General features: G+C 42.4%; 1 protein-coding gene across 1 annotated transcript; it reads left to right on the top strand.

The window, feature by feature from the left end:
- Positions 1–5760: 5760 nt before the first annotated feature.
- On the top strand, positions 5761–9746 carry RASL11A (RAS like family 11 member A). Its single transcript, XM_043995237.1, has 4 exons — positions 5761–6190; positions 6793–6849; positions 6957–7036; positions 8266–9746. The coding sequence occupies exons 1-4, from the start codon at positions 6067–6069 to the stop codon at positions 8731–8733; spliced, it is 729 nt and encodes a 242-aa protein (XP_043851172.1). The 5' UTR covers positions 5761–6066; the 3' UTR covers positions 8734–9746.
- Positions 9747–11617: the final 1871 nt, after the last annotated feature.

Below are 11617 nucleotides of genomic sequence, written 5' to 3'. Positions count from 1 at the left end.
TTTAAAATAAAAACATGATATTACATTCTTTTTTGGGGGGGGCGGGGGCAATAGGGGTTAAGTGACTTGCCCAGGGTCACATAGCTAGTAAGTGTCAAGTGTCTGAGGCCGGATTTGAACTCAGGTACTCCTGAATCCAGGGCCAGTGCTTAATCCACTGCGACACCTAGCCACTCCCATGATATTACATTCTAAACTAGTGATGCAATTGTGTTTATTGACTGGGACAGGTTCTGGGTTCTTTTGACCTCTTTCTCATGGTGATTGCTATATATTCATCAAACTTTTGCAGGAAACGGTGATGACTAAGATCTTTATCTTTTTCTATTTATAATTCCTTTTGACATAGGTGGCTCATTTGAATAGATCAGCACGAAGCTTTTGTAATGGTCCACAGTATGTGTGTGTGTGTCTACATATATACAGACATACACACATATACATACATATATATACACAAATAAATATATAAAATCTTTATCCTTTATTTTGAATTTTGTTCCATCCAGACAAGGGTCTGTTTATCCTTATTATGAATATTGTGAGGTAAGATGATCAAGCATCATATGAACTTAAGTGGTTAACTTAAGTGGTTTAGTGATAAGAGTGTTGGACATAGAGCCTGTGTGACATGGTCAAGTTTTAACCTCTCTCATCTTTAGCTTCCTCATCTGTAAAATGCTGAAAATAAGTCAAGGGCTCGGAATGAGGAAGATTCATCCTCATGAGTTCAAATCTGGCTTCAGACCCTTACTAACTTTGAAACCCTGGACAAGTCATTTAACTCTGTCTCTTTTCCCTATCTGTAAAATGAGTTGGAGAAGGAAATAGCAAACCACTCCACTATCTCTGCCAAGAAAACCCCAAATGTGGTCACGAAGAGTTGACTGAACAGTTGCATGAAGAGTCACAACTGAAACAACAGCAACAAAATAAATGGTCTAAAAACTTAGTGGGTTTTTTTGGTTATTGGGGTTTTTTTTTTGTTTTTTGTTTTTTGTTTTAGTGAGTCAACTGGGGTTAAGTGACTTACCCAGGGTCACACAGCTAGTAAGTGTTAAGTGTCTGAGTCCGGATTTGAACTCAGGTACTCCTGACTCCAGGGCCGGTGCTCTATCTACTGCACCACCTAGCTGCCCCTTGGTTATTGTTTTTTACATTGCCACATTGTTTTTTCTGCCACTACCACTATGGAAACAGAAGGGGGCAGCACAAGATTGGGGGTAATTTTATATTTTAATTTGTATCACTGGCTGCCCAGATCAAAGAATTCACCATCATATCATACCATACCACACCACACCACACCACACCACACCACACCATACCATACCATACCATACCCTACCCTGTCATACTATACCATACCATACCACATCAATTGTATTATATTGTATTGAATAGTATCTATCATATCGTATCATAAGACCCTATATGCTTAATGTTCTCAGACAACAGACTCAACCCAGGGCCACATTTATGTCAAGATGAGACACTGAATTAGGACTTGATGGAGTTTTGTGTATTTCAAGTGTGTGTGTATATATATGTATATATTTATATTTATAATTTACAACTATACCCCATCCATAAGGTAGGTAGTATTTGATTATTTCAATACTTTAAAAAAAGAGATTCTTTAAAAAAAACAACAGTATTGAGTATTCCTTCCATGGACAATGATACTCCTAGTGGATAATTTCATTAATTTTTGTGGCCAAGAAAATTCATCTCCTGGTGATGAGACTAGGCATAACATGACATATATACAGTCTGTTTTAGCTTTGGAAGCTCAAAACTTAAACCTTGGTAAGACCTGTCAGAATTTGTGAACTGTTTCAAGAATCCAGAATCATCTTTTTATCACAATGAGGCATCAAAGTAGGACTTGAGTGTAGGAAGTAGGTACTACTCCCTTTTTACAAATGAGGAAACTGAGGTTTAGAGAAATTAAGTGACTTGACCCTAATTAGGTAGCCTTTGAGAAGCTGAGTTGTTGTTTTTCCTTCATTTTTGAAGAGGACCATAACATCAGGGTGATGTCATGACTTGCACTGAATTGATGAGTATAAGGTCACCAACCTCTCTCTCCTAGAGCCAAATTGGTCCAGTGACAAGATATACATCAGGGTGACTGGAGATGGCCTGGATGTTTTTTAAGGCAACTGGGGTTAAGTGACTTACCCAGGGTCACACAGCTAGTAAGTGTTTGAGGTGAGATTTGAAGTCAGGTCCTCCTGACTTCAGGGGCAGCACTCTATCCACTATGCCACCTAGCTACCCCAAGATGAAACTGAGTAAACAACATTCAAATTCAGGTTTGCTGATTACAAGGTAGTTGCTCTAACTCTTTTTTTCACCACACAAACTCTACCTTCAAGGGACTTACAGTCTAGCTTTGTTGTTGTTTATTGTATCTGACTTCTCATGACCCCACTTGGGGTTTTCTTGGCAGAGATAGTGGAGTGGTTTGCCATTTCTTTCTCCAGCTCATTTTACAGATAAGGAAACTGAGACAGAGTTGACTTGTCCAGGGTTTCGAAGTTAGTAAGTGTCCAAAGTCAGATTTGGATTCAGGTCTTCCTGGACTCCCTTTCCAGCATTCTATCCACTGTGCCACCTAGCTGCCCTACAATCTATTTTTTTTTCTTCCTTCCTTCTTTCTTTCCTTCCTTCCTTCCTTCCTTCCTTCCTTCCTTCCTTCCTTCCTTCCTTCCTTCCTTCCTTCCTTCCTTCCTTCCTTCCTTCCTTCCTTCCTTTCTTTGTGGGGCAATGAGGGTTAAGTGACTTGCCCAGGGTCACATAGCTAGTACATGTCAAAGCGTCTGAAGCTGGATTTGAACTCAGGCCCTCCTGAATCCAGGGATGGTGCTTTATCCACTGTGCCACCTAGCTGCCCCCCTGCCCTACAATCTAGCTAGGGAAATAAAATGTTGATCAGTTGACAAGCATTTACTAATCATCCACTATGTGCAAGGCCTCATACCAGCGACTGGAAATATAAAGGAAAAAAATGAAACATTCCTTGTCCTCTAGAAGCTTACATTCTACTGGGGGAGACAAACTTGAACGTTTCTAGGAATATACAAAACCCATAGAAAATAGACACCTGGTAATTTGGGGACGAAGACACTAGCAGTCCTGGGGAAGATGAAAGGTTTTATATAGAAGGTGGTGCCTGAGCATAATCCTGATGGAAATGAAGGATTCTAGGAAGTGGCAGTAAGGAGGGAGTAAGTATCTTTAGGACACTGGGTTCTGAAACAGGAGTAGTGCATGAGAGGCACATAAACAACTCCAATTCAATTCAAATAAATTTGAAGACTCCAATACACACACGCACATATACAGATTAATCTAATAAAAGACACTCTGAAGCCATAGGAGAAAAGGACTCTTAGAAAAGTTGAGGTATGGGGGTGGCTAGGTGGCACAGTGGATAAAGCACTGGCCCTGGATTCAGGAGTACCTGACTTCAAATCTGGTCTCAGACACTTGACACTTACTAGCTGTGTGACCCTGGGCAAGTCACTTCACCCCCATTGCCCCACAAAAAAAAAGAAAAAAAAAAGAAAACTTGAGGTAGGAGAAAATACTTAAAAAAAAATTATTTATTTATTTTTTTAGTGAGGCAATGGGAGTTAAGTGACTTGCCCAGGGTCACACAGCTAGTAAGTGTTAAGTGTCTGAAGCCAGATTTGAACTCAGGTACTCCTGACTCCATGGCCCGTGCTCTATCCACTGCACCACCTAGCTGCCCCGAGAAAATACTTTTAGTTGGGTCACTCCTGGAAGGTTTCATGGAAGGGGTAGCATCTGAAATCAGCCTTGAAGAAAAAGAAGGGTTCTAAAAGATGAAGGTGAGTGGAGTTCATTTTAGAAAGCTGACAGAAACCCAGCCTGTAAGCACAGAGAAGGAAGATGAATATACTTTTGGGTAATAACTACTTGTCCAGTTTGGCTGGAATATAGAGGGAGTGAAAGGGAGTAATGAGAGGTAAGATTGGAAAGGTAGGTTGGAATCAGGTTATGAAAGGCTATACTAACTCCTATTCATAATAGGAAGCCAGTGAAGATATTTGATCAGGGAAGTGACATGGCCAGATCTGTTTGTTAGATTATTTTGATGCCCATGGATTATTTGGAGTTGGAGGGATAGTTCATGCTGAAGGTGATGAAAAATAAGGGATGTTGGGGAGGTAGAATCCACAAGAACTGGCAGCTGGTGGCACTATGCCTTAAGTCAGGAAGACCTGAGTTCAAATCTAGCCTGAGATACTTACTAGTTGCCTGACCCTGAGCAAACCACTTAGCCTCTGCATCAGTTTCTTTAACTGTAAAATGGGGACATTATAATAACAGGGGTTATAATAATAACACCTACCTTCCAGCGTCTTTGTGAGGATCAAATGAGATTATATTTATAAAGTACCTGGCACATTGGTAAACATTGGCTAGTATGATGACAGGGGAGGGTAAAAAGGGGTGTGCTGGAGAGGAAAGAGCCAAACACGACTGATGTTTCAAAATGGGATGATGGGGGGAGGAAGGGTGGTGTCATCCGAAGAAAAAAGGAGAGGGGAGTCATGTTTAGAGGGGGAGGTGATGAGTTCAGTTTTAACATGCTGAGTTAGTGCAGCCAGCAGGTAGTTGAAGAAGCAAGACAAATTCAAGGAGGTATTAGGGCTGGATATCTGGAAATATTCTGTTTTCTGTGTATAAGTGAAAATGGGAGCAGATGAGATCACTAGGAATTGGATGGGGATGGGGAGGGTGAGCCCTGAGTGGGGAAGGAAGCATCAAGGATGACGGAGACTACCTTGGACAAGTTTAGGAAATGGTGATGAGTTAAAAGCACAGCAGTAATGAGAGAAAGCCAGAGCCAGAGCCAGTGCCAGAGACCTCAGTTAATAGATTGGTCACTAAAATATTCATCGATGATGGTGGTAATGAGGTTACGATAATAATCATACACTATGTATGGTTTCTTCATAAAGAAATAATCTAGAGTTAGTTACAAGATCATTACACTGGATTATAGTTTCTTTAGCTAAGCACTATTGCTCGTCAAAAAAGTGAATGGTTTTTCATATTTGATTTTTCTTTTTTGTGAACACACGGCTGGGATCTGCCACGCTGTTCCCCGTGCATGGTGATGCTTGGCAACCCTTTCTCCCTTTTCCTGTCAAATGCTCCTTCCTCTCATTCTCAGACTCTCACACTGACCTAGTGACCCAGAGCCATCCGGGCTGAGCGGTGAGGAGGGCCAGGGAAAGAGACCCGATGCCGGTGAATTAGGGAAAGGTAGTTTTCTATTCTGTCCCTAAAACTGGGGCTACGGGGCTCTCTCTGCCTTCTTCCCTCCCAGTGAGCCCACACAGTGAGGCAGCCTCCGGCCAAGCGTGGGGACCGGCAGTGCCGCTGCTGCCAATCGTTCCAGTTCCACGCCAATCTCGATTCCATTACCTGAGCGCAAGAGGGGCAGCTGGCCGTAGTGGGTCAGAGGGAAGGCTGGAGGGCTCTGCGGGAGGGAGGGCGTGGGGGCGTGAGGTAGAAGGGTTGGGGAAGGAAGGGGCAGCCACAGAGCAGCTGTTGTGTGCGTCCCAGACCTGCCGGGGGCGCCTGCTGGCTGCTGCCAGACTGCAAAGCGCGTCAAGAGGCGGGGGCGTGGGCACTTGATGACTGCTGTCGCCCCCTTCCCCCCCCCCTCCCCGGCCGTCTCCCCACGGGTAGCAGGGAAGGGGCGGAGAGGAGGTGGGGCTTGGAGACTGCGGTTCCTCTTGCCGGGAGCTCTTAGCCCTTTAAAAAGCACCTGGCTTTTAGCTCGGGCAGTGGCTGCAGCAGCAGGAGCCACCTCCGGAACATCCCTTCCCATACCTCTGGCTTTGGAATCCTCTTTTCAGCCTGCTCCCTATTCCAGCCCTAGGGCCAGTTACCCACTGGCTAGACTACTCCCTTCAGTCAAACTCGCCGTGGTTTGGACTGCTCCAAGGTGTAAAGTGCTGGGTGTCCAGTTGCCCTAGCCCCCTCAGTCTTTTCCTTCTCCTTTTCCCTGCCCCTCGCTCCATGCGCCTGAGGAACATGTCTGGGAACTTTCTGCTCGCCCCCATTCCGGAGTCTTCCTCTGACTACGTGCTCCACAAGGACATTAAGCTGGCAGTGCTGGGCTCGGGCAACGTGGGCAAGAGCGGTGAGTGTCTCTGGATCTAAAGGTCGTGGCTGGTATTCGGGCAAAAAGAGATCAAATCCACAGATCTTGGCAATTAGTTACTCCAGGAGATTTTTTTTTGTATGTTTTTGGGGGATTTTTTTTGGGAGGGGGGAGCGGGTTCGGAGAGTAGAGAGGTAAATATTTTTCACCATTAGTAGAAATCGCACCGCCAGCCTTGGAACTACCTCTCCCGGCCTGGTTCCCTAGTGCAGTTCCCATTGATTCAGGATTGCATGCATTGGACCTCATTGAAGCTTAGATTTACCGTTTTTTAGATAAGCCCAAGGGATGTTGTGGTTTGGAAATGTACAAGCTCCGTTTAGAAGCAATGTAAATCATGAATCTCTTATTCTTCACGAAAACTCAGCCTGAGGCAGGAAGGAAAAGCAGATGCATCCTTTTTCCTACAGAGTCTGAAGGTGCAAAGTAAATTCTCACTGCTTCTGTTCTTTTACTCAGTGTGTGGCCAGCGGTTCCTGAAAATTATGATCTCTTTCCTTGACTGCTGTAACTCTAACTCTCTTGTCTTTAGCCTTTACTTACTATCCCACATAACCTTGTATTCATTTGTTTGTTTTCAGCAATGATTGTGCGCTTCCTGACCAAGAGGTTTATTGGAGATTATGAACCCAATACAGGTTAGGATAATTTTATGCTCACTTAGAGCCCTTACAGTTTCTATTGCTTTTTGTTTCCCTTCTAAGGGGCAGCAGTTCTTAAACTCTCCTTTTTTCTTTTTACATAGGCAAACTATATTCAAGGATTGTTCATGTAGAAGGAGACCAACTGTCCTTACAGATCCAGGATACTCCGGGATGCATTCAGGTGAGTTTCTTCCTGCACTGGCTAATTAGTAAACATTCTCTTATGGTCCAGATTTTCAGGTGATGTACAGTACAGTAGAAGTTCAGGCCTGGGCCCAATTCTATTAAGGTTTTAAAGAAGTTAGTTAAATGGGCTTTTCCCTGCATTTCATATTTAGTCTTCTTTTAGCTCAGTTTGTTAAACTGTAGGTCAGAATTTTGTACTTGAAGCTCTCAATGGATTTTCAAAGGGCCAGAAGAACACCTTGGCTCTACTTCTTACTTGCAAGAGCAGTAGAGGGAGATTTTCCTTCTCTTATGAGACTTTAGAATAAATCACTGAGTTCTTCAGAGCAGGAAAGGAAGAACTAAGATGATTGATTCTGTATTCACAAATGTAGCAACACTTCACTCAACAGCAGGCAACAGAAGTCTTAATTGATGCAGCTGGCATCACGCAGAGCTTGGGTCTTCTAAGAACTTTTTGCAGGGCTTTACTAATTGCAAATCAAATCAGCTCTTGGCAGGGAATAAGGAATGTTACTTTATTAACAAATAAATAATTACCATCACTTCTGGAAGGTGTGTGGGGGAAACAGAATCAATAAGATGTGTGTTTCTGTAGTCTTCTCAGAAGTGCACCTTCAGCAATTATTTATTAGGTTCAGGATTAGATATCCATTCCCTTGAATGCTTTGCTTCATTGGGAAGTTATTTTAAACTGGTTTTTTTTGTTTTTTTTTTTTTTGTGGGGCAATGGGGGTTAAGTGACTTGCCCAGGGTCACACAGCTAGTAAGTGTTAAGTGTCTGAGGTCGGATTTGAACTCAGGTACTCCTGAATCCAGGGCCGGTGCTTTAACCACTGCGCCATCTAGCTGCCCCCTAAACTGGTTTTTTTTAAATCAAATTTTACTCAAAAAACTCTAACCTGTTCTTGTTTGAATGTTCTTACTGAATTCCTGCTTGTTTGCCATAATTAGTTATTGTCAGACAAGCAGGGTTTAAAAGTGTGTGTCTGTGTAAAACAGTAAACACTTGCATCCGATATGACAGAAGTATATCCCAAGTCTGAGAATTTGATCTTCTGTACCAGAAGCCCCCTTTGGGGAAGCTGTTTCAAATTCACAAGTTGTGCTAGAATATGATTTTTTTCTTTTTCAGTTTCCCCCCAAAATTGTTAGATAATATTTTTAGGGTTTTTTAAAAATGGAATATTCCCTTATGCACAGTCTCACTTTTATCTCTTGAAGGTCCAAGATGACTTTGTCCAGGTATTGGATTCCCTCTCCAGATGTGTACAGTGGGCAGAGGGTTTTCTCCTGGTGTATTCCATCACAGACTATAGCAGCTACCAGTCAATCAGACCCCTTTACCAGCACATCCGCAGGCTCCATCCCAACTCCAAGACTCCCATCATTATCGTGGGGAACAAAGGGGATCTTCTCCATGCCCGGCAGGTGCAGACTAATGATGGCATCCAGTTGGCTAATGAGCTGGGCAGTGTGTTTCTTGAGATTTCAACCAGTGAAAACTATGAAGATGTCTGTGATGTTTTTCAGCATCTCTGCAAAGAAGTTATCAAACTGCACAGCCTCAGTGGGGAAAAAAGGAGATCTTCTCTCATTCCCCGACCCAAATCTCCCAACATGCAGGACCTCAAGAGACGCTTCAAGCAGGCTCTGTCTTCCAAAGTCAAATCATCCCCTTCAATGGGATAAACTCATGCTTTAGCAGACTCTGGTCTCTTTATTATGCATCTGTGCAGCTAAACAGACTGGTTTCCCCCTTTTTAATTACTCATTCAGAGTTTATTTTTGTACAGGTATTAATTTTCATGTGTGTGTGTGTGTGTGTGTGTGTGTGTGTGTCTTAAAGAAAATGGTTTACCCCCAGCTTTAAGGGAATTTTTGTATGTGAATTTGTACCAAAATTGCTAGTTACTTTTCCATTAAAGGTAAAATGATAACATGGTTTCCTATTGTTATTTGTTTTTCTCTTTTCTTTGGTGGCATATTTGCTGTGGAGAATACAGCATTGTAGGAGTTAAAAGTTTGCCCTCAACTTGAGTCATGAATAAATAATAAAGTGTAATAGGGAGGGCTTATAAAAGAATTCTGCTGCAAGGGCTAGGAAAACATTTGTAATAAAGAGCTTTGACTAACTATAACATGTCTTTTGCCTGGGGAGTTTGGAATGGGCTAGAAATTTTAAAAAAATGTTGAGTATCATTGATTTTAACGGGAAGGTGTTGAATATGAACAAACACTAAAACAAGTCATAGTCTGAGAAAATGGTGTTAATGTCAGGAGAGTACATCTATACATCTCATTTATTGGTGCTATTTTGCAAAAAAAAGAAAAGGACAGCTCTTTTGCGGATTGTTTTTCAGGTAGCAAAAGGACACTAATGGGACACTTTTTGAAAAAAGCCTTGCTGTGCAAGAAACCCATTTGTATCCATCCTCTGTCCAATTACTGTGGCTGTACTGTGCTGAGGAGACTGACTATATGTGCAACAGAGCACAGAGGAGAATTGGGGTCCCAAACAATCCAAGTAACTGAGGGGAAAGTCATTTTTTGGTTTGAATTATTCAGATTATTCAAATACCTATTCTAGTTTTCCATGCCAGCTTGCATATGTAACCAAACACATAAATAAAGATTTTTTTTTCTTGGTGCCTATTTCCTGTTTCTGTTTGATTCCATCACACAAAAATAAAAAATAAAAATTGCTTTCCCTTCTCTATTTTCTTCTTCCTTTCCCCCCTCCCTCTCTACCTCCTCCTTTCTGTCTTTCTCTTCTCCCTTCCTCAGTCCCTTCCTCTTTCCTTTCCTTAAGTATTTGTTCTGTGCACAATGGCATACTTGAAAGAGTCCTGTACTTAGGGTCAGGAAAATCTGGGTTCACATCCTGTCTCTAATACTAACTAGTTGAGTGACTACAGGCAATTTGCCTAACCTATTTGAGCCTCACTTTCCTCGTCCATAATGCAACAGAGGTCACAAAGTTTTATATGATTAAGTCCCAATTTAATGGTAAAGACAGAAAACAGAGTTCCATGGAAGGAGAAAAAAATCATCATAGTGGGTGGAAATGGTCCATAAATGAGTCATAGAGGCCAACACAGTCCATAGCTGGTGATTGGGTATGTAGGGATTTGCTTTTTGTAGTAATCCTCCAGCATATTCCCACATATCCAATTACCAGAGATATTTTGCTTCTCCTATCACTCATCAGCATCAATAAGTGAAACAGCATGGAAATTCATGACCCCTCCCAAACTGCAGCTTTCCCCAGAGGCCTCCTCTCCTCCAGAAAGGAAGTGGGATAGAGAGATGAAGGAAGAGAAGAATGAGAAAGTCAAAGATTTAGGGATATATGGTTGCTTAGTTGATGTCATTCTCTAACTCTAACTTTTCTCCTGCTAAGTTGTTGGAAAGGAGATCCTGAAGGGAGCTAAGAATCTATGAAGGGAGAAGGTCAGGGAAGGTGTGACAGAACTAGAAGGATCTGGGTAGAGAAGGGGTCTGCTCAGCAAGCCTCTCCAGGTGCCTGAGCACTGGGTTTTGTTCCCAATTCTTTTTTTTTTAGTGAGGCAATGGGGGTTAAGTGACTTGCCCAGGGTCACACAGCTAGTAAGTTAGTGTTAAGTGTCTGAGGCCGGATTTGAACTCAGGTACTCCTGACTCCAGGGCCGGTGCTCCATCCACTGTGCCATCTAGCTGCCCCTTGTTCCCAATTCTAAAGAGAATGCCTTTCTTCTCCTCCACCAACATCCCCTTGTTTTGGGGGATATGCCAGTACTGGGAGGCTAGAGTGTTGAGTCCCACTCAGAATGGGATAGGTTAGGGCAGAGATGCTCAAATCTTGGATCTTTGTCCCTTGTTTCATCTGAGTATAAATTGGTAAAGGGGGAGTAAGGGAAGGTTCAAAACTTTGTCCCCACACACGGGTGCCTGTGAGGGTTGGGGGTTACCTTACGTGGAGATCTACCCAGTCTGTGAGAAAGAAACCAAATCTTTGTTTACTCAATTCCCTGTCCCAATTATGGTCTCTCCCCCATCTCTGCCTGTTAAAATTCTACTGTTTTCAACATTCAACTGAAATACCAATTATTCCTTTTTTTTCCTTTCCTTTTTTTTTTTTTTTGCAGGGCAATGAGGGTTAAGTGACTTGTCCAGGGTCACACAAAGTAAATGACAAGTGTCTGAGGCTGGATTTGAACTTAGGTCCTCCTGAATCCAGGGCCGGTAATTTATCTCCTGCGCCATCTACCTTCCCCAGATACCAATTCTTCCAATGAAGCTTTCTAAGATGGCTGGAAATGATCTTTCCTAGTTGAGATATTACATAGAACTTTGTATTTCTTTTATGCATTTATGCAGAGCATATATTTACAATATACTTTCTAAATTATAAACACAATGAGGATAAAGACTAAGTCTTATTTAGTTTTATATCTCTCCTAGGGTCCAACACATAATCACTTAATAAACATTTATTAAATGCCTACTATGTATCAGGCACTGTGCTAAAGGCTAGGGATACAAAAAGTGCAAAAGAGGATTCCTTGCCTCAAGGCAATCTAATGGGGGATGCAAC

This window comes from Dromiciops gliroides, chromosome 3 (genome assembly GCF_019393635.1).
Source record: "Dromiciops gliroides isolate mDroGli1 chromosome 3, mDroGli1.pri, whole genome shotgun sequence".
NCBI lineage: Eukaryota > Metazoa > Chordata > Mammalia > Microbiotheria > Microbiotheriidae > Dromiciops > Dromiciops gliroides.
Note: the sequence above shows the minus strand (reverse complement) of the source record. Positions and strands in the feature narration are given on the sequence as shown.

Coding starts and splice junctions, on each gene's coding strand:
- RASL11A (XM_043995237.1), top strand. CDS start 6,067: ATGCGCCTGAGGAACATGTCTGGGAACTTTCTGCTCGCCCCCATTCCG. Junction 6,191..6,792: donor GGGCAACGTGGGCAAGAGCG/GTGAGTGTCTCT, acceptor GTTTGTTTTCAG/CAATGATTGTGCGCTTCCTG. Junction 7,037..8,265: donor ATACTCCGGGATGCATTCAG/GTGAGTTTCTTC, acceptor TATCTCTTGAAG/GTCCAAGATGACTTTGTCCA.